This window comes from Larimichthys crocea, chromosome XV (assembly GCF_000972845.2).
Source record: "Larimichthys crocea isolate SSNF chromosome XV, L_crocea_2.0, whole genome shotgun sequence".
Classification (NCBI taxonomy): Eukaryota; Metazoa; Chordata; class Actinopteri; family Sciaenidae; genus Larimichthys; species Larimichthys crocea.
In genome coordinates this window covers 17,507,436-17,529,274 of record NC_040025.1, presented here as the reverse complement: position 1 = coordinate 17,529,274, position 21,839 = coordinate 17,507,436, and the positions used below count along the sequence as shown (strand labels likewise).

The window sequence follows — 21,839 nt, the reverse complement described above, 5'->3', positions numbered from 1 at the left end:
TGATCGTGCCGTGAGTGGCTATGAGAGCTTGCAGCAGACAAGGGAAACAAAGACAGGGACACAATGTCATGTTACACAGTGGTATCATTATCTGTTAGAACTGACTAATTTCACTGATCTTTGATGTCTATTCTGAGCACACAGAACAAAGGAAAACAAAATGTGTTAGTGAGGATATAGGGAAACTGTCTTACCCTATTGTATTTTCTTGTTCCTTGTTTCCTTGTATTTCCATTAAAGGAAATATTAATCCAGAATACATGATGTTACAGGTTCAACTCTTTATGGTTGGTACAATAAGGTCTATGATAAACTCTGTGTAGCTACAGACTGTTAAAACTGACCCTATGTACAGAGCAAATATGTATACATTGAAATATGTTAGTAACAACAGTTAATTTCAGAGAAACATATATATGTGACTGTGGACAGGAGATCAAAGAAACAAATATCACATGTAAGTTTGTCCTAGGTTTGATGATGAGAGAAACACATTACAGTTAAAGGAAAATACTGGATTAATCTAAGCATTGATAAATAAAACAATTCAACACTTTAAACATCAAATAGTTTATTAATCTCATTAAGTTTGTTAAAATATTTACCACTATGATTTACTCATTGTTCTGTTCTGTGTTGCTGTCAACTTTATTTCTCTTTGTTTTTATTTTTTAATTGTAACTATGTCCATAAACCTCCTTGAGGGGTAATCATGGAATAAAAAAACAGTCTAAAAAGTCTTAAAAATCTCAAACACTATTGGTCTCATGAATACTAATGGCCAGGTTTTAATGAATTTGCAGCAGGTATTCATACTCCTCACAGTCTCATGTTTTTGATGACCTTTCAAAACGCATTCAGGCTCCACAGAGGACAAACCCTTTCCTCTTGTGCCTCCTATCACCACTTTCACAGAGTCATAAAGAGCATAAAAGATACAGCTAGTGGTTCCATTATCTTTCCCGGAGAAAAGTTTGGTACTTTTTGTCTAGTGTGGACTACTGTGATCGACAAAGACAAACGTTAACATCAAAAAGGTTCCATCAGGAAGATAATAGAAATAAATTACTTAAATTATTTTTTGTAAGACAGGATCATTTAGATTAGTTTTTCTTTGGCTGCAACTGCTTCACTGAGGCAGACTGAGCTTGATAGGTGAGGTAAGGAAGCCTGTCAACATATTTCTTTGTGTTTTGTGTCCATGATTTATTTTAACATGAGCCTTTGTGTTGAAAGATAATACTATAAACCTTTGCTTGCCTAGAAACGATGAAAAAATGGACAAAGATGGACTAGAGACAGTTTGTTCTCATCTCTGACAAGCTTAGACAAGACAATGCAGCACCGCCTCCAGAGTCAAATTCTGCAGGGGATACACTCATACACACTCTGAATAAAATTATCTAGCTTTGTTATATCATGGATTTCAAATACCCTCGTACACACACCTCCCACGCTAGGTAGAGCCAACAATGTCTGAAAACCCAGGAAATCAGTGTTTACTCTTCCACTTCCTCCATCTTAGTCATAACCGCCCTCTCATCTCACCACAGAACCCGAAAATCATAAAAGGAAAGAGATAAGGCTGAGAAATATGCAAGAAAAGCAAATAAAGACTAAATCCTAACGTGTTATACCTGCTGTGCAGAAATTATTTCATCCTGTAGCTGCTGACAGCACAAGTTTACAAAGTCTGAGAAATGTCAGAGAGACTGCTTCTCCTCGACTTGCACGGTTAGTTGGCTAATTGTCTGACAGGATGCAATTTCTCAAGGACAAGGAGGAGGCTGAAGCTCCTTCAGAATGATGAGAAACTTGCACACAGGGCATGATATTTACTGGTAATTCGTATAGTGCGATGTATGCAAAATGACAGGTAAAATATCATCAAATGTATTTAATGCAATCAACTGCAGTTTGTTTGGAGTCACAAATCTGGATGAGAATTTTGTAAATCGACAACAATATTATCTTATAATCAACATACTATTAAACTAAACGTCAATATATAATATGACGCCTAGTCTGGGATATTTTAAGAAATAAGCTTATTTATGTGATTGCCAAGAGTTAGATGAGAAGATTGATACTACTCACATGTCAAGGGTGAAAACAGAAAAGAGTGGTATCTTCTCATCTACCTCTTGACAATAAAATAGAATAAACTTATTTCCCAAAATGTCAAACTTTACCTTTAATCAAAATGAAGAATGCAGGCTGAGAATCGATGCTATGTGTACACAATTTTATCAATCAAATTATGGTGCAGCAAAAATCCACAACACAACAAGACAAAAGACAAACTTTATAGGAGATCATCTTCATCACATCCTGGCTTATTTTAGAAAAGCTACTTTGTAGCGTGCCACTGTTTTCTTTTCACTAAACTTACTCCTCGGACAGATGGTCAATGATTCAGAATAATGTAAGATGTTGTGGCAGTTTGGACAAGTGCAACATTTTAGGTGGCTGAAACTGTCACCACGCTGTTTTCTCCTTGGGCGAAATGTTTACATGCTGGGAAGAGCAATTGGGTTAGTGCTGTGTGTGTGAGTCAAGTAGAACAACAGCCATGAAATACATAACTGTGCTTATTGACTTGATCCTGAAGAAGAAATCATTCTATAGTATTTCTTTCTGTAATGTGATGCAAATGAAGATTTTATGAGATAGAGCAATACTGCATTAAATGTCATCACAGAGACCAGTTGGTATATCTGCCACAGAACAGTATCACGGATGAGACTGCAGACAGGAAAATGTAAATCCTGTACTCAAACAAAGGGAGAAAACTGAAATTGTGTTATCAAGTTAACTACTTCCATCTGGTAGCTTATTTCATTGAGGATTTTATAGAACTAATAAAATACAAATTGTATTAACAGCATTGACTCAGCACAACATTTCTTGTTGTTAACAATTACTCAGCACCCTGAGGGGACACATGATCACCATGGGTGGCCCAATTAGGAACCGACTTCCAAACCTGGGAAGTGTTACTATGCTTTGCACGTTGGGCTACACAAAACTTCAGGTTTTAGTGATTCAGACACTGAACTGTTAAAACACACCAAAATCATGTACACACATCCATCTGCTTACCTCCACCATTTTTCTGGCACAGGTAGGGAAACCTCCAGACGTTACCCAGGCCCACAGAGAAGCCCACCTGAGCCAGGATATACTCCAGCTTGTTATTCCAGGCTGGTCGCCCGTCCTCAGCGTCTGGATCAGGGGAGGGTAGCAGGGCCTTTACTGGAGCAGTCGAGCCGGGACTCAGACCCATACTCATCTGACTGCTCTTATAGTCCATGGGATGCTCCAGGGACAGCAGGTCAGCCACAGACTCAGTGACTGGCTCATTGCTGTGCTCCCGCTGCGTCACCTTGGTGTTCTTTGGCATGGCTGCAATTCAGGAGCTCCTTCAGGTGGAGGGTGGTTCAGGCAAGAGGAGGAGCCTGAGGTGACTGAGTGGAGGGAGATCAGGAGGAAGCAAGGGGAAGAAAGGTGTGCTATTTTCTTAAATCTGTAAAGAGAACAGACAGATGGGGAAAGTAGGTGGCTTAGGAATAACTACAGTACTTCTTTCTGCTTCTTCCTAAACCATAAATGTTGTCTTAACACCATACATATAGTTATACTGTAACTGTTTCTCCCTCATTGTCAAAATATGATGATCTTGTTCCATAGGAAACTAGCAACATGAAAACTTTCAAATAAGTGAATGACTAAAAGTAAAAAGGTTGGTTGCTATTCCTGTTACCATCACACTAACTGAGCTGAACTCTTCTATCATATAAAACAAAAGCATTTTTAGCATCTGATCTGCTGGTTTGTTTGATGAATAAACAAATTCATCGTAAAAAATAATCCGATTAAGCAATAATGTAAGTAATCATTAGTGGCAGCAGAAAAACATATCAGGAGTCAGACCTGTCACAAGTCACTTTAACCATTGTGGGTCAGAATCATATGCACTGTTTTTCCGGTTTGCTAGTTAGTACGTGGAGTATTTTAAGAGGGTAGTAAAACTGCAGCACTCTAGAGCCATACACGAGGTATTTCAGTAATCCACTTCATTACAGAGAATGAAACCTAAAGATTGAATTACAATGTTTTTCACAGCAGAGCCCATTATACTAAAGTTGAGTCATGTGAACAGCATGAACAGCAGTGTGTCTGTCTGTGTTACTGCTGGTCTCAGGAGAACGCAGGGCAATAAAACTAAGGCCTCTAAGCACAGATTCAATCAGTTATTAGTGTATTTGTTTCTAATCACATGGCTTTAACGTCTTGTCTGCAGATTGTTTTAAAATTTCAGAGTCTGGTAGTCTTTTTTCCTAAAGAGAAAGTTTTTGGGCGTGTGTTACCTTTTCAGTGCCCCTTTGTAAAAAATCCACTGATTATCCTACAAACCTGTGTAGTATCTGCCTCCAGGGAAACTGGTGTAGAAAGTAACTCAGTATAAGAGCTCCTGTGTCAGAAACTAGAAGGTCTGATTCTCCTGAATAAATTAGATTTTTACAGTTACTGTTTTAGCAGAGGAGGTAAGCATGATCACAGACACCTCTTTTGGTTTTGTGCCAATTTAATTTAGTAGATAATAGACCAATAAACAATAGGCACATTAAAAGAGCACTGATGTTGTTTGATACTATACTGCCCATCATTGGTCCAATAATTTTATAAGAGTGCAATACTAAAAGTATCAAGATTGATACAGCATAATCAGAGATATTGTGTTTTTATAACACACATTCTTCTTCCCTGTTAAAACATAGTGCCTACATTACCCACAATGCAACCTGAACAGTTCAGTCAGATATTCAGGTGTTTTATGCTGAAAGCAGCTAAAGCGGCCTCAAGCACAGCTAACTCACTTGACGCACACAAAACGTATTTCACATATGCAGTAGTATGAACTCGCTAACATGTGTAAACAAGCTTTGATGGGTAATATCAGTGGAGTTCCTCTTTAAATACATTTGCCGAATAAAACAGCACCTCTTCCCAGGATGGTGTTGCCCACCTCTTCTATAAAGCACTAGGAAACCTTGTATACATGGAGGCTTAATACCTTTAAATTAAAACTGAAATTTGTAGCTGCAAGCATGAAACACTCAGAATGACGTGACCTGTGACCCTCAGAGGCTGGTGCTTCTAAATTACATGAAAACATGATGAGATGAGTTAGCATTTATTGCACATTAACTAATTAACTAAAGGTCAGCAGAACAATGAATGATGCAGACAGCATTGATTAAATGCCTGAAAAGAACAGAAAAAAACAGAAACCCAGACAGGGTTAGATGTGTGGGATGGATGAGATTTGACTTTTCACTTCAAGGGCTGAGAATAAAAGCCAGAGGTGTTTGATCTGAAGACAAGGCCTTTAATCTGAAAACAGATGCAGCTAACTGAAATCAGAGCTGGGCTTTTATTCACAGTGACTTCTCAAGTACAGTTGCCAGTCGGCTGGACTCTAAGCCTACCCAGAGGCCGCACCAGCAGCACGCACATCACATTCCTCAACAGTGGCGATAAGCCCCTGCAGTCACGACACATAGCAGCTCCGAGGCCGAGAGCTCCACACGGAGTCCCAGAACAGGAGTGACCTTTCCCACAGCAGTCTACAACTTCACAGTACTGAGTCATCTCTGAACACTCTCCAAATGAGGTGTGGAGTAACGACATGCATGTTTGGAAACAAAAATATTTTGGGGCCAAGCTGCTGAGTTTTTTGGGGGGATTTTGAGATGTGTAGAGCCGAGCTCTGAAAGACTTTACACAAAGTTTTGCGGTTTATAACAATCCGTTATTGGCAGAAATGATTCTCGCTCTGGCTTATTAATCATGGGCAGTGAAAGTTTTCGATGTTGAAGCAGAAATTCACAGGCAACTTTCCGAGTTTCACAGTATGTGCTGACACAGATGGCACATTACAGAGACAGCAGGACCTCAGTGCAAGACACTCTTGTAGATTATAACTCAGATTTCAATCTTCATGTGAGGGAAACATAGTGAGCGGCAAGTTTTTTTCAGGATGCTATGAGAAAGTGTACTGAAGAGAACAAAATGCATGTAATTAGGAATGTTGTGGAAGCAAGAAAACACGAGAGAGGTGCTAACAGACCCCCAGATGTGTGAGTCTGCTGCATGTTCCTAGAACTACATATTCCTAATTCTCCATAGATCCTTTGGTGTTGATGATGCAACAGCACAGGTTCTCTGTGTCTCCTACAAAGATACGCTCTCACTTTTATCTAGTCTGGTTGCTAAGCAATGGCTCTTCCTGCAAAATTGAAATCACATCCCTGCAGCATCAATGGTCGCCTATCTCGCCTCTCACCATCAAATGATATCCCCTGAGGGTCTGCTGCAAATATCATTGAGCTGCCCTGACAGGACTGAGAAGGGATGATAGATTGTGGCAAAAGGGTGATTGGTCTGTTGTGGGATCTGCTGCTGTGTGTCAATCAGGCAGCCATCACAGACAGACTTTAGAAAATGGTGTCATTGTAAAATGTAACGCCACTCAGTAACGATGAGTTACTTTGCCTCCCAGTGGGATGTGAGCCTGGACAACATGGTGATTCCGACAGGTACAAAACAGCACCTGCACGGCCATGTTGAGGTATCCTTCAAACACGTTACACAAAGGCCCATATACAACCCAGCTTTAGGGCTGTACGTGGATATAACCTCCGAAGCAAGCCTGTCAAGGTCAAATGAACCACCTTATAACAGCAATGCGGAGCTGCAAACAGCACAGACAGCAGTCAGCAGGTGATCGGCTGCTCCGCGATCTGTCATATACGAGCCAAATGTGGACACACATGGCGCGGCATCGTCAAACACGGAGGATTAATGAGCGACGCTCTCTGTCAATGTTATCAAGACATTACATTTTTACGTGCGGGGGAATTAAACTACGGCAAACTAATATCATAACATAATCTGAATTCTGATCAAATTCTTCGTTCTTACCTTGTATGCAGTGTTATAACAGGTTATAACGGGTCCGAGTCAGCGCGACAGTATGAATCCAAAAGTGATGTTCGCGTATCTTCATTCAGGGACTGTCTCAGTGTGCAGCATCTCTGCGCGCAAAGAGATGCGAAATCACACAGCTTCCAGCCACACGCAGCGCATGGTGCGTAAAGTCTGACGCAGGAGCTCAACGCCTGCCACAAGTTTGGATACTATAATGATATTAACCTATGCAGGTAAACGGCTCACAGCGACTGTTTAGTCTCAGTCCGGGCACATCAACGATGTGATCTCGCAGCCCTCTCTGGTTTCCACGTGGTTGTGTGGCTGTGTTGTGGGATAAATCAGCTCCCAGTAGGATGGATAAATTACTATGGAAAGTCACGACGAAGTCTGACGCAGGTTTGACTCACCCGGTCGTGCGCACGTCAGCAATTGATGAAAAAAAACAAAACGCACACATCTGCAGTGTTCACAGGACGGTAATAACAGCGTCACACAGGTAGCCTGCATTCAGGTTCATCAAACGAAGTAAATGAATCCTGCTTGTGCAAATGGTGTCTGGATTGGCCAAGATGCGTTCCCACCAGCCTAAATGTTAAATTCATGGGCACATTATCATTATTATTATTATTAATATTATTATGTGCATAAGTAGTAGAAGAAATGAACAGATCTATCACTTTCAGATTTGTCCACATTGCTCTACACTGATGGAAGATACCCTGACACAGTTCACATCCATTACACAGGAGGTGCTTGATGTTTATACTTAATAGACATGTCAGGCGTGTTGTGTTGTGCACTGGGATGTAGACTAAAACAGGTTCTTCCTAATGGATGTTTCTCAAGTGAAGATAATTTGTGGCGCAGTCATTTTTCTTTCTGACACCAGCCATTTATCCTGTCCTTGCCTCTGCCTGCCACTTTCATCTTCTGGCTCAGTGGGTGGCTTTTTATTTTCCGAATATAGACAGGAGAGAAGTTTGCATGGCCTTGTTGTGTTTTTGCAGCCGTGTATGTAATTCTTTGCCTGAATGATATCAAGGATGGGAATCATTATTCTAAAAACTCAAAGGTTTGTCAACTCAAGATCACCGTTCAATTTGAAACACTCAGCTCAGGGCAACATCCTCCCTCTGTCACCATAATGAGCTTAGAGAGTGAAAAAGAGGCTGTCAGAAGGTATGAGTCAAACAAGGACATGGATGCTGTTTGAGGCATTAGAGTATTTAGAGATGCAATGTGCTACTTGTGTGTCGGACACTGAAGGCTATCCACAGGAGTGACAGTTTGACTTTCCAATGATAACATATTGACTATCATCATAGTCCAAAGTTTCCAAACTGTGCATCATGTTCCACTCTAATGTTTTAAAAAGATAACATAGAGGGCATCCTAACTGCACTGTGCGTGCAAACTGTGCTGCCCAAAGTTTTTGAGTTTCATATAGTGTCAGTGTTTGATGTTCACAGTAACATTGCTGTGATAAACATAGAGGGCATGCTAACTGTGCTGTACGTGCTAACCCCGGGCAATTCTCTGCTTCCATCACAAGACAACCCTAAAACACAGACACACACTCACGCACGAGTAGTTCTGCATCAACTGACAACATGTATGCACAGTATGTCTCCTGCAATTCACTCATGTGACTCACTTTCCAAGGGCTGACTGCTGGGATCAGTTGCCATGGCAACCACTGGTCCTATGACGATTATTCACCCTGTGAGCATTTTTTATTTCTTTTCTAGCCCCCCCCCTCTCCCTCTCCCTGAAGCCACTGAAGTATCGTAAAACACAACTTATCACAGGGTTGGTTTACCTGCCTGTGTTTCACCGCTTCTGACGTGTGACTCAACTCATGGACACATACTTTAAATTATGCAGATACCATGCGCCCTGTTTCCTAGTCATAGCCAGAATTCTGCTGCAGTATTACTCAGCTTAAAGCTTCATGAATAAACACATAATTCTCAGAGTGATGGCACCGAATCACTGAGGCGGGCACTGTGCAACATCAACACAGCTCTCCATCATTACAGCTTTGACCTGAAACATCTTGACCTTGAGCTGGGTGAATTTATTTTTAATTCATGTCACACAGCAGAGAGGGTAGTGGAGAGAGAAGATGCAGTGAGGCCAATATTTCACGTTAAACTGGAGCACAGAATTAAGGCGTAATGAGCCATCCGATGGGCTGTGATTTACCGGGTCTTTCAAGACCATCTATAAGAGTTCAGTTCTGTGGAGTCGGGCTGCTAAAGACCCAGTAAATAGAGAGGAGATAAAGAGCACCCTTAAACTGACTTCAGTCATATGCAATAATATAATCCAAGAGTGCATCATCAAATATTGATTCTGGATGTGAAAACTCGCATTGGAACAGGTGGGAGATAACATGTTTCCCCATCGCACCGCTCAGTAGGATTTATCAGCTCGACAGAAATTTATGAATGGTGGTTATATTTATACATTTGATAATATTGTGAGAATCCCATTCACCATCAGTGGAGCACCAGTCTTTATCTCAGGAGAGCCAGGTTGCCAGGCCACAATTACATGCTGACGAACACCGGCGGCCTAAATCTGATCCATGTCTCGGGGGGTGTTAGTGTGCAGCTGAGCCTCTTCGGCACTCACAATTTAACTTCCTCCCTCTGCTCCCCCCCTTTGCCTGCTATAAATGGTGCAGTCCCAACCCTGTCAGTGCACTGACACCTTTGCCTACCCCCCTTTGGGTGTGTAATCACTGCCATAGGAAAGAGATGAACAAATGTGGAGGGAAGGATAATTTAGCTAGTCCCCTGGCTGACTACCTGCTGCTTTTCTGTCCATGAATAAACAGCAGCAGTAGGTTGCAGGGCAACTGTAAACACACTGGCTCACCTGTCCTCTTCATAGAAATGCTGCTGGTACAACAGCACTGAAAAGGAGCTGTTTTTTTCACATTTGTTCACCAAACATTACTATACATAATCTTCTGGGACAGATATCTCATTAAGTATTCCTACTCTGTCCCTTTAATTTTTACTTTCCATTAATCGCCCATCCCTGCTTTTCAACTAGTAAAGCGTCACTCTTCTTTCCTAGATAAAGAAACATAGAAGTCACGACTGTGAGAGGACAAGCAGTGGTATTGACATCTGTGATGAATGTGCTGCGGTAAAATCAATGCTAAACTGATGATGCATGATAGTCCGACACAAGACACCATCAATAGGCAACAATCATTTAGGTTTGGTTAAATAGCTCCTGGAGGCTGTGACTCTGTTGGATGAGTACAAAGATGTCCATCTTTCTCAAAACAAACTATAAAAATGTTTAATACAAAGGAAACCTCACAGAGTGAAATAGTTTTTTTATGAGCGCAGAAAGAAGACAGTTACTAGAACTACTATACTATATACTATATACTATATACTATATACTATATATAGATAGATAGATAGATAGTAGATATGATAGATAGTATAGTATAGTATAGTATAGTAGTAATATAGTATATATATATAATTATTAAGACTCAACCAATATATATATATATATATATATATTGGTTGAGTTCTTTAATAATTAATAATTTTTATTCACATTTGAAGGGCTTGTTCAAATGGAGAAGAGAAACTGCACTACAAACCACTCATTGTGCCTTGTGGTTGTCTATGCAGTTTGTGTGTGTGTGTGTGTGTGTGTGTGTGTGTGTGTGTGTGTGTGTGTGTGTGGGTGGGTGTTTGAGGACAAAAGGATGCTGGAAATAGATCAACAACTTATCATGCAGGATTGTGACATCAGTAACTGTTCTATTCTCTTAAATATTGTGCAGTGTTTCTGGAGCCATTAGTAGTATAGTGTGATTGTGAAATTGTTTCTACAAAAGGCAGAAACAAATCTGCACTCATTTCCTCGGAGAAGAAAATCAATGAATTGTGAAATGAAACAAATGTCACAATCCTTGTATTAAATCTGCAGTGCAGCTGCTTTAAAACAACGTGTTGTTCTTTTTCAGACACTGCTGTAAAAGTCATCGTGTAAAGTGAAGCTCAGGGAGGGTTACAGTCATCCCTGTAGATTTTGGTGATATAGTGTGAACACTGGTCCGCCTTGTCCTGCCCTCCAGTATACCAGATGGCAGTCCCACTGTTCAAGGCTGTACAGTAAAAGAAATAAACAAACACTAAAGACTTGTACAGATCAATGTGCATTCATCCTGATCATGCATAATGGAAACTCATTGGTCCATGTTGGTATTAATGGGCATGAGCTGGTTTGTCCTGATTGAAACAACAAAACAATTGATTGGAAGCTGCTCCTGTAAATAAATAAAATAGCAAGCAAAGGTTTGGTCACATTATTTATAGTTATAATTACAGTTTTTGGTTGAAAGCCTTAAATACATCAGCTGTGCAGTGATATGTACCATGGTGACATGATATCCCAAACCCCCACAGACCCGATCAGTGGCCTGTGAAAAGTCTACATCAGACTGTGGACACTTCTCTGCCACCTCATGATGACTAACATGCAGCAACTTGTGCCAGAAGGACACTACGGCGCTTAAAGAAACAGAGCACGCATCGTATGTTATGTAACAGGATAAAAGACTGTGAACAAAATGTTTGCACTCTGGATGTTGTGACCCTGCAGCTGCGTACTTGTCATAAATCTGCACTCCCTGCGGTCCATCGGGATATGTTCACGTGCATGTGTTGTGGGTGTGTATTTGTGTAATTTGCAAAACTGGATTAACCAAACCTCCTGTGTCTCTGTCTCTTGGTTAACCAGCCTCAACCACAGCAGATGCTACAGTTCAATTAAGAACAGAGGATGTAATGAGGTCTCTCTTTGTCATATTTCCCAAAAATCCATGTTGCACCCAAAGAGTCCCACTTCACATCATGTTAATTAAATCATAATCAACCCCTGCTGTGCTGGCACTGCAATGGATTTTTAGTAAAAATTTAAATAACACAGCACGCAATATTGGCATCAGGAATCTAGTGTTGGATAACATTACTACACCCAGCTATGGAAAACCTATGGGCTATATTTATTCATGGATGAACATCTAATGGACCTACGTGATTTAAAGGCCACTGCTCACAAACAGACCACAGGGTGACTCATGTTCCCTTGGCGTCAATACCTCAGCCAGCAGCTAAAAAACTGAGCAGCTCTGAATAATGGAAAAGACAGGAAGTCCTGCACAAAAATTGGATTTAAGAAATTAGATGAAGGGGATTCTAATTCAATTCAGCCTCTGCACTCTCTAAGTTGTGAATTAAAAAATCCTGTACATTTTTTTTCACACTCCACTCTACACAGCTCTGAGTGCGCAGAAGTTCATGTGTCACACAGCAAGCGGCAGTCATAAAGTGACATGTAAATAACGGTCCAAACGAACTGAACGTATTGCTGTATGTAGTCTGTGCATCGTTTATATAAATTCCAATAACAGCTCTGTCACATATTCTACCTTTACTGAGCTGATAATGGCATGTTTTTGTTAAAATTTCCACGTTAATTTAGTGTAGGATGGAGTTAGTGGTGGTGTTTCACTGAACTACCTCAGTGCAACACCACAGTTTGTAAATCAGATACAGTTCTCAATATAATGCAGTCCACCACTGCAACCACAATAATGCACACTGAGTTGAATAGTTGAATGAACACCTTTCTGACAGTGTCAGTCAAAACTGAACATTATAATCTTTATAAATTCTGAATTAATGGCTGAGCTTAGATTTTAAAGCTATTCCCAATAAAGTGGTGAGTGAGCGTAAACCTTAAAGAGACTGGTCAAAGTTAGGATGCTGGTACTGTGATATTATTACGCCCTCTACTGGTTAGAAGTGCAGCAGCACCATCAAACCTTCAGGCTGTGAGATCGTTTCAGTACAGGTAACATCTTCTTCCTGCCTGCAGTGTCAAATGAAAATGTGGGAAATTATCAGAGAATATCTGCCCATGTTGATGACATGTTATATAAACATGTTCACTTTGTAATGTTGCTCAATTTACATTGGATTGTGCAATTTGTTGTTCTATGAGATCAGTAAATGAGAAACATTAGATATAGATAAGCCATTTTCCACAGTTTTGCACAATCAGTCTCATGTCTCAGAATGATTAGCATAGTAATCCTCTCTCCTCCCTCCATCTCGTCTCCGGCTGTTGAGGCAGGCTGCCGAGACCTCTGCTGTGGAGGGAGGGCTTCGCTGCCATCTGGGCTTATGCAGCAGGGAGTGGCAACCAAGACACCAGCACCAGACAGACATTCAACCTCTATGTACCATCAGAAAGACACATGGAGGAAGAAGTGCCTCGTTTAGGATTGAGGACAACGAGAGTCGACAAAGACAAATAAAATCCATCAAAATAGCAAAGATGGAAGGCATTTAAGTTTGGTCTTCATATAAATCAAAGGCAGCATCACTAAAAACATCCACTGTTACAGCAAATGGATGCTTAAGACGTTAAAAACTGCTCAGCTTTGCAGAGTACCTAGCTTCAAGGTCTGTTGTGAATTATTCTGGGATGACAGCACACTGTATCTAAAAACAGGCCTGTATTTACTTTAGGAACCTCCAGAAAAAAGTCTGTTCTTTAGAGTTAGTCTGAAAAGCTTCAATCTGTATTCGAGAGAGCGTTAGAAGCGTACGGTTTTTAGTGTATTCAGAAATGCTCAATAAATGAACAACAGCCAATTATGCTCTCTTCTCAAACAGAAGAGAATACAGTGATTTGCACCATTAAAAACATGAGTTATGAATCTAAAAGCAGGGTGACAGGGAGCATAATGAGATGAGTTATGAATCTAAAAGCAGGGTGACAGGGAGCATAATGAGCTCATGTGTACGCAGGCGAATAAAGTATAAGGTAAAAAAAATTGAAAAATGTGGAGGGCTGGGCTTTTCAGCTGAGAACGGCTGATATAACTCTGTGCTCTCCAGCCTGATTCACTCTCCATGTTCAGATTCATGTCTTCATCAGTAACAAGGCCAGCAGTCACTGTGATGAATTCTGCTGTTGCTCAGATGCCCTCATACAGAGTCTGGCAGGCTGCCAGCTCCATCGGCAGACAGCTTCGTCTGTATACCTCCTCTTCTTTCTCTCGCTCTTCCTCTCCTGAAGACAAATGACCTCATCTCTGCCATCGCTCTGTGGCCTCATCAATTATCACTGCTGGCTGTCTCGTTCTCTCGTCGTCTCAGCTCTCCCTCCATTTATACCTCACTCTCATTTCATTTCTTGTTTTCTTCACACCCTGTTTCATCGTCAATTCGATTGCAGGGTGACAAAGGCTTGATGTCTCTTTTGCAGTGGGCTCTTTTGTTGTTTTACAGCAACAGTAAAAGGTCCCTCGGGCTAAAAGCAAATATAATAACAGCAGGAGCCATCACCTATATATTACCATCCTTTTCACAAGCTGTTGGGTTGACAGGATGATTCAAATGATTAAGCGAGAGTGTCATTCTTGCTGTAAAGATGCTTAACTTTGGGGTCAGCAGCATGTTGCCTGAATTAAAATCAGCCACCGCAGCCATGAAAGCTGGCAACAGTCTGCCATTAAAACCATAAACAACAGAGTAAAGGGTGAAATGACCTGGTCATAAAATCTGGCTAGTGACTGGGTTTGATGTACAGTTCTGGGCTCTATAAAAACTGCCTTTGCTCTGTGCTCCACGGCCATTAGTGGGAATGATTATTGCCATATATTTCAACCTGTAGTCGCCTACTGAAGTTTTAGGTAATAGCAACTCCAAGGTCTTGCTCGTGACAGTAGGGAAAACAAATGATTATTATAAGAGGGTAAAGGTAATTGGCCATAATTCACAAGGCCCACAAAAGAGTTTCTGGCTGTAATCAAAGCTGGTTTCCATACATTGAAGGTGCCTGTTTGACAGGCCGTTTGTCTGGCTGCATGAAGTTATTACACTGCCAGCTCTCCGTATATGTGCCACCTTTAAGAGGAAAATAAAGTTTTGATGATACTATTTCACTGGTCAGAATCTAAAAGCATATTTGGGCTTCAGGACATTTATCAATTATAAGACCTTGTTCTCCACATTTACAGGATACAGAAGTGAAATACAGTGCAGGAGGAAGCATTCAGATCCTTATACAACTATCTCTAATTTAAGAGCAGCAGTTGATTATACTTAGTTTACTTTCCACCACTGGTGAAATGTTCAAAGCTGAAAACCTGATTGAATTTTATGTTGTAAAATCAGTACCTACTAATAATATACTGAATGTTTCACCCTTTACATATAATCATATAGCCATAAAGACAACCACTGTACTCACTGTTGACAAATCAAAAATAGCGGAGTGCAAGTGCAAAAGATTTAATTTGGTTTGGTTGATATAACCATTAATCACCACTAGATGGTATCATTAATGTCACTGTGCTTCAGGAAGTGACACAATGAGGATGACTAGCTGACTTTAGGCTTGAGAAGTCCATCCACAATAAATATGTCAGTCACTTAGGACAGTTTAGAAACACAAGCTGCATGCTGGACGGTGGGAAGAGGTGTCTTCATCTCCATACACACAATACATCCTGAATCTTAATTTAAAGCTCCTCTTGACTGTATGGAGACATTTTGTGTCTCATTACACAGCAACTAGACTGAATGGGCATAGACAATGACATCTGATATCACTGATATCTACAACTGGGAAGTTAGTGGGCCAAACAAAACAAACACTGGTTTCTGGCTGTAACTATAGATAGCATCTTACTTGTGTGTGCAGGAGATATATTTTAGCATCCTAATAAAACAGCAATAAACTGCACAAAACAAGTTAAACTTTGCTGCAAGTCTTAGTGAGGCAATAAAAATTAATAGCTTTTTTTTGTAAAAAGTGTAGACACACAACACATGGACAAACAGACTTCAATAAGCACAGTTGCCTGGTTGATACACAAAGGCCGCTGCTCTTTAGTATTTTTCCTTGGGGTCAAAGGTAAAGCCCTGACCTGATGAGGCCAACATGCCCTTGTTAATAAAACAATAAACAGCAGTCTTCTCTCAATAACCCCCCAGTCAGCACCCTCAAAAGCAGGGTTAGCTTTCTGAAACCCGCACTTTCATCCTCTTATAAAATACAACTAACATGCATGCGTGACATGAGGGCGTGCTCAGACACATGCATGATTTTGTTCATCATTCTTACCATGGGAATATAAGGCTCATAATCATGATGTATACTAAATCCTGTTTACGCATGACTGCTAAAAAGGAGTTTAATAAGGCTTTATTTACTCTCTGTCCACCATATGTGATGTTCCTGAGTGTTTGAAATCTAAGATCAGTCACAGAGGGGGGGCCCTGTGGCTCCCAGGATACCTAATACTCTGCGTGCTCCAGGGTCGGTGAGAAGAAAAAGAGCACAATTGGATTAGATACCAAAATAGGGTCAGTGTTTGTTTTAATCAGTCTGGTGACACAGGGAGCTCTTGAAAGCACTGGGTAAAGAGAGCCTGGAGAGAGAAAACGAGAGAAAGAGGAAGGCAGAGAGAGAGAGTAACAGACACAGATAGTGAAAGAGAAGGAGAAAGGGAAAGAGAGAGACAGGGAGGGCAGCCGGGGTGATTGGTCCCCAGGCTATGGCTGGATAATGGAGACTAGGCTGGAGGGAAAGCTGTCTGGGAGGTGGCTGGCCTTTCAGAGTTCACTGTCAGGTCTCCAAACCAAGGGCAGTGGTCACTTCCACTATCCCACTTTTTGACAAATAATGTGGTGTAGCTGGGGTTTTTTCCCACACTAACACCAACAAATCATGCATGCATCATGCACAAAGAGTGTCTCTGAAGAAATGAGCATCCATGAAATTGATGATTTATCCATCGACAATGATTTAGATCAACAACTAACCATTGCTTTGTTGGTTTTGTGTTGGCGGGAATTCAAATAAAGTTGTTGCAAAAACATTTGAAATCTGAGGCCGGGGAATGTCAACTGTCTTGTCTTAGTCCTGGCTATCTGATTACCAAACGTTTTTGTAATCTTAGGCACACTGGATGAGAAGTTAGTAAGTGAGAGTGCTAAAGCTTATGATTGAGAAAGATAGTACACTATCTGGCAGAGGCAGATCTAGTGTAAGTGCTAGGCTTTGGCTTTTTTTCCCCCCATTTAGGTTGTTGTAAGATTACACTCCCTCGCCAAGTCAGCGAATTGTGGCTCTTGGGGAACGCATCGTGGTTGCAGCTGACTAGACTTTCCATGGCAGGGCTTAAAATCCTTACTGAGATACACCGCTGAATTTCAGAATGTCAGAAATGATTTTCCTATGTCCCTGGACAAATTCAGTCTGTTCGGGGGGTGACACTTACTATTGTTTCCCACGGACACAAAGAGACAAAAACAGCAGTATCTTTGCCCATTATCTGTGATCTCACATCTCAGCACCACGAAGAATGAACAGGAAAAGACAGAAAGGTCGGTGGATTTTTGATCAAATAGATGTATTTTCTGGTTCATTACCAACCTCAAAGTCAGTCTGCAATTTATGGTCAGTGAAGTAGCTCCAGACTGTGGATCTAAGTGGTATTACAGATTAATGTTTTAGTTCCCTGGCTTTGCAAGTTACTTGGTTATTCAGTTTCAAAATACCCTGTGAGCCATGACATACAAATACTTAAAAAGAATGCTATTCCCCTTTCAATGCCACCCATATACAGTCAATTGACTTAAGTTAGTTACACATACATTAAGGAAATTAAAAACAAGGCCATCTAGATCAAGGTAAATACAAATCTTCATGTCATTATTCCTATGTAAAGTTGCACACAGTTAGTTGTAGTGTCATATACTGTATTTTGCTCTAGTATGCAATTTGTCTGCTATGTGAGCATATGCATGTTTGTGCGCCAGCCTCTATAAATATACAGTATATTTGTGTGTCGCAAAGAGGCAAGAGAGCAAGAGCGAGTGTCCCAACTATCCATCAACCTTCTCCATGGTGTTTGGTAATGGTATCCCCTGGTCGGAAGTGCAAATCCAGCTGCTGCGAAGTGGCCATAAATTAGATTTTCTGAAACTTGGTGCAGACGGGGTCTCCAGTGTGTCGTTTACTGGAGCGCTCAAGCCCCACTCTCCCACTGCAGCTTTCATTGTCATTACCTAAAGCCCCTAACTTCACTGATCAATTGTCACATACCTTAAATGATCTCAGTTGTGCATCAGCTCTTTCGACTGCTGCATGGCTGCCTCCCTGCAAGTCAACGCAAAAAAAAAGAAGTTAGTTTCAGTTTTACTTGAATCTCCCGCAGTGCAATTTATTTCTTTTAAAAAAGCGGAGACATGTTGAAAACATTACAACGCGTGCTTTTGCTCTCTGAGCCTAGAGGTTAGTGTGATGTGCCTGCTGAAAGCTTTTCCAAATCGTAGAGAAATCAACTGAGTAAGTTCAGATTTTTGCAGCTGCTTTCTATTCCTCAATGTGCAGAGTAATTCCAAACAGTTTATTTTCTATCCAGCCACTTCAGCCCCCAAGGTCATTTGCTTTTTCTCTTTATAAACAGCCTGAAATCTCACATGTCCTTTCTTGGTGGAACTCTACTCAGTCTAATTTGCTATGCTGGTCTGTTCTTCCCCAGCAGAGTTGTGATAGCCTCATTCAGATGTGTCAGGAGTTCCTTTAATTTACAGACCTCTTTTTGCCTGAGATCCTCTGATAATAACAGGGCCATTCCCCACAGCATGAAGTCATTCACATGGATTATACACTTAAGAGCTGAACATTTAGTGTGTTGATTGAGATGTTCTCTGTTGCTTTTATAATCATGCACACACAAGAAATAAAGGAATACCTTCTGAGTGTGCAGATTGAGTTGTATGTGCTTAAATGTTTTTGCATATACTGGCATAACTGTAGCTAAGTTCTATTTGATAAAAATACAGTTGAAAGCCAAAGATGAGTCAGAGTGGAGACAAAACACCAGCCACCATGCTAGCTTCAGTGAGCTGAGGGTGAAGGAGGGCATTATGGACAGTATCTGTTTGGGGGGTCGCGCTCTGTGCCCAGGCCCTCGGGGCACCAGTAGCAGGATGGGCCCAAGCATCCGCTGAGAGGATGACCCCAGCTATCCCTGTGGAGTTTGGCTTGTACAGCTGTATCTGATTGGACAGGAACAAAGAGCTGCACTGCACCAGGGGGTTTGGCATTCAGCAGATATAAGAAGTGATCCTCTTATATGAGACTCACTCCTATATTTTCACAAATACTTTAAGATTGAGTTGATCTGCACTTCCTACACTGAGAATAAAAGAAAAATGTTTAAAGGAACTAAATCAAATAGACATGGTGGCTGTTATAACTCATCTTGACAGTACTGCTGATGTTAATGTACATTTTCAGACACATTTTTTGAGTATTAAAAAAAACTGTAAACACTGTGAGTTTATATTGTTCAAATGAATAAAAGAATACATGAAAAAGGACAATGAAAAACTGATTTCCTTCAGCGTGTTGAACTTTTTGTTCCTGTTTCTCGTGGACTACAGGAATATTTCTAAATGCAGACTACTTACCAAACTTTTATTGTTCAGGAAATTTTTGACGCTGTCACATACAACTAAAAAATATTTCTCTGACATATTCTGTAAGAGTCTAAATGTATGAAATATAATCACATGAGCACCTATCTATCTATCTATCTATCTATCTATCTATCTATCTATCTATCTATCTATCTATCTATCTATCTATCTATCTGTTATTTCACGTTGTATTGCGTCAATGATTGCGCTTGTACGTCTGGAAAATCCACTACAGAGGAGAAGCTTGAGGAGATTTCACACCTTGACTCATTTGTACAACCTATTAAATAACATAGTCCAACAAATCCCTCTGACACTACTGATAGCAACAGAGAAATATGAGCACATTAAATTGGTTATAATTTTTTGCAACTGTCATCCTTTCCCTCAGCTGAACTCGCAAAAAATTGGCTGATTTATTGTGAGGCGCTATACACGAACAAAAAAAAACGTGTTGTTCTTCGGCGGACTTTTCTAAGTATTTATCCAGAATATAGCTGACAGGTTTCTTCACCAAAAAATGTGAGAAAGCTGGTCGGCTACCGGAGACCTCCTGTGCGTCAGGAGTTTTCTCATTTGATGCGCTGGAGACGGAGGCCGCTGCCAAAGCCGCAGGTCCTGTCTGGAGCCTCAGGATTACAGACCTGTGAGTGTCTGTCTGTCAGTATGTCTGTCTGTCACAATGCCAGAGCAACCATACAGTACAGACTGTCACACACACACAAACGTAAAAGCTTTAATGAGAAGAAGACACTTGATCACCAATATCTCAACTAAAGTCAAGTGTGCTTTCAGAAAATTACGTCTCCATGGTCAAATATCATGTTTGTTGTTTTATAGCTATGGTCAGCTTATATTTAGTTAAACAGTTGTTTCTATTTTCAAGAAAAGTTGTCGATGCCTGGTCTGTAATATACCGTAAAATATAGAAGCGAGAGTAAAAATATGTTATTTCCCTACATTTCTAAACTGGGAGTAGGCTATTATATTTTATAGACTAGGCTGTAACGGCTTCAAGCTTTTTGTGAACACAGATCATCATAATAATTTCACTTATTTTGTAATTCGTCTAGCTATATGTTCCTATTTATTTAGCCAAGGTAATTTTGATTTATCTTACTGAATTTCTAATATCTCCTCTCAGTTCTTCGTCCTGAAATAATTACCCAACAATACATTTTTTTTTCGCTGTGAAATTTACAGTGCAGCTGATGCATTGGTAAAAAAAAAAAATAGCTCCTGCTAAATTTATTGTCTATCCTTTATTCGTTTTGGTGCTCTAATTCATTAGTTCGCATTGGAAATATGGCCTATTTTGGCAGAAAACTGTGAGATGATATGTGGATTTCCTGCGATCATCAGAAAAAAGAAGCTCGTTTCCTTTAGTCACATGTTAAAAACGATCTTAATTTACCTCCGGAAAATAATCCCAGAAAAAAGGGGAGTTTACACACCTGAAAAACATATTTCCGCCCAATATTCTGCTTTTATTTGGCTGAGATTGAAACTATAAAAAAGAGAAATAGTGCTGATTAAGGCATTATTAAATCAAATCAATAGATAAGAAAAGATCAACTGAGCTTTATTCACAATAAAACATTCGTTTATTAGTATGTTCTTCCTTGGTTAATTTACCCTGTATTTTCACTATAATGGCACACATTAGGTAGGATTTTAGGTTTAGTCGTTGCCTAAATTGGTTAAAAACTACAATACATTAATGTTATTTAGTATCATTATAGCCTGCCGTGATTTATTTATTTATCTTTTTTTATTGATTTGTAATTAAATGATTTTCACAGATCAAGTGTGCACTGTTTTGACTGACAGGTGAACATCAGGTACCACGGACACTCTTAATCCACTCACCGGAAACCCCGCAGTGGCTGCGGGACTGAAGGGCCTGAAAAAATCCCCTGTCTGTCCTCTTTGTGCCTCTGGATAATGAAAACCCCATGATCTCCAGTCCGTGCTGCTTATCGCTTGCTCGACCACCAACTAATTCAATCCGAGACCCCGGGTCACGGGCAAAAAACAAAAAATAGCATCAATACGATTATAGCTTAAAGTGATCCAACTATTCGTAAGGACATTAGCCCACTTTCTCCTTAATATTTGGGCGGAAATCAGTCAAAAATAGGCTAATTCATAACCTCTATCTTAAGCTTGGCCTGTAATGGTCAAACAGACAGACGAGGGTGTGAGCTATAGAATATATACTTTAAACTAAAAGGAAATAGCCTTTATTGACCATCTCCAATCTGATGATTAATGCTTAATTTAACCTGCGTCATA

General features: G+C 40.4%; 1 protein-coding gene across 2 annotated transcripts in view; it reads right to left on the bottom strand.

Moving 5' to 3' along the window:
* slc6a17 (solute carrier family 6 member 17) overlaps positions 1-21,839 on the bottom strand; it is a 34,863-nt gene that overhangs the window by 12,868 nt on the left and 156 nt on the right. The window contains exons 2-4 of one of the 2 annotated variants that reach the window (XM_027288737.1): positions 21,414-21,542; positions 18,163-18,216; positions 3,103-3,526 (exon numbers count right to left, since the gene is read on the bottom strand). In XM_027288737.1, the coding sequence (XP_027144538.1) occupies positions 3,103-3,403 (301 nt within the window). In that variant the 5' untranslated portion in view covers positions 3,404-3,526; positions 18,163-18,216; positions 21,414-21,542. Of the gene's footprint in view, positions 1-3,102; positions 3,527-6,987; positions 7,497-18,162; positions 18,217-21,413; positions 21,543-21,839 lie in introns of those variants that run through there. The other variant, XM_019259315.2, reaches the window with a different exon arrangement.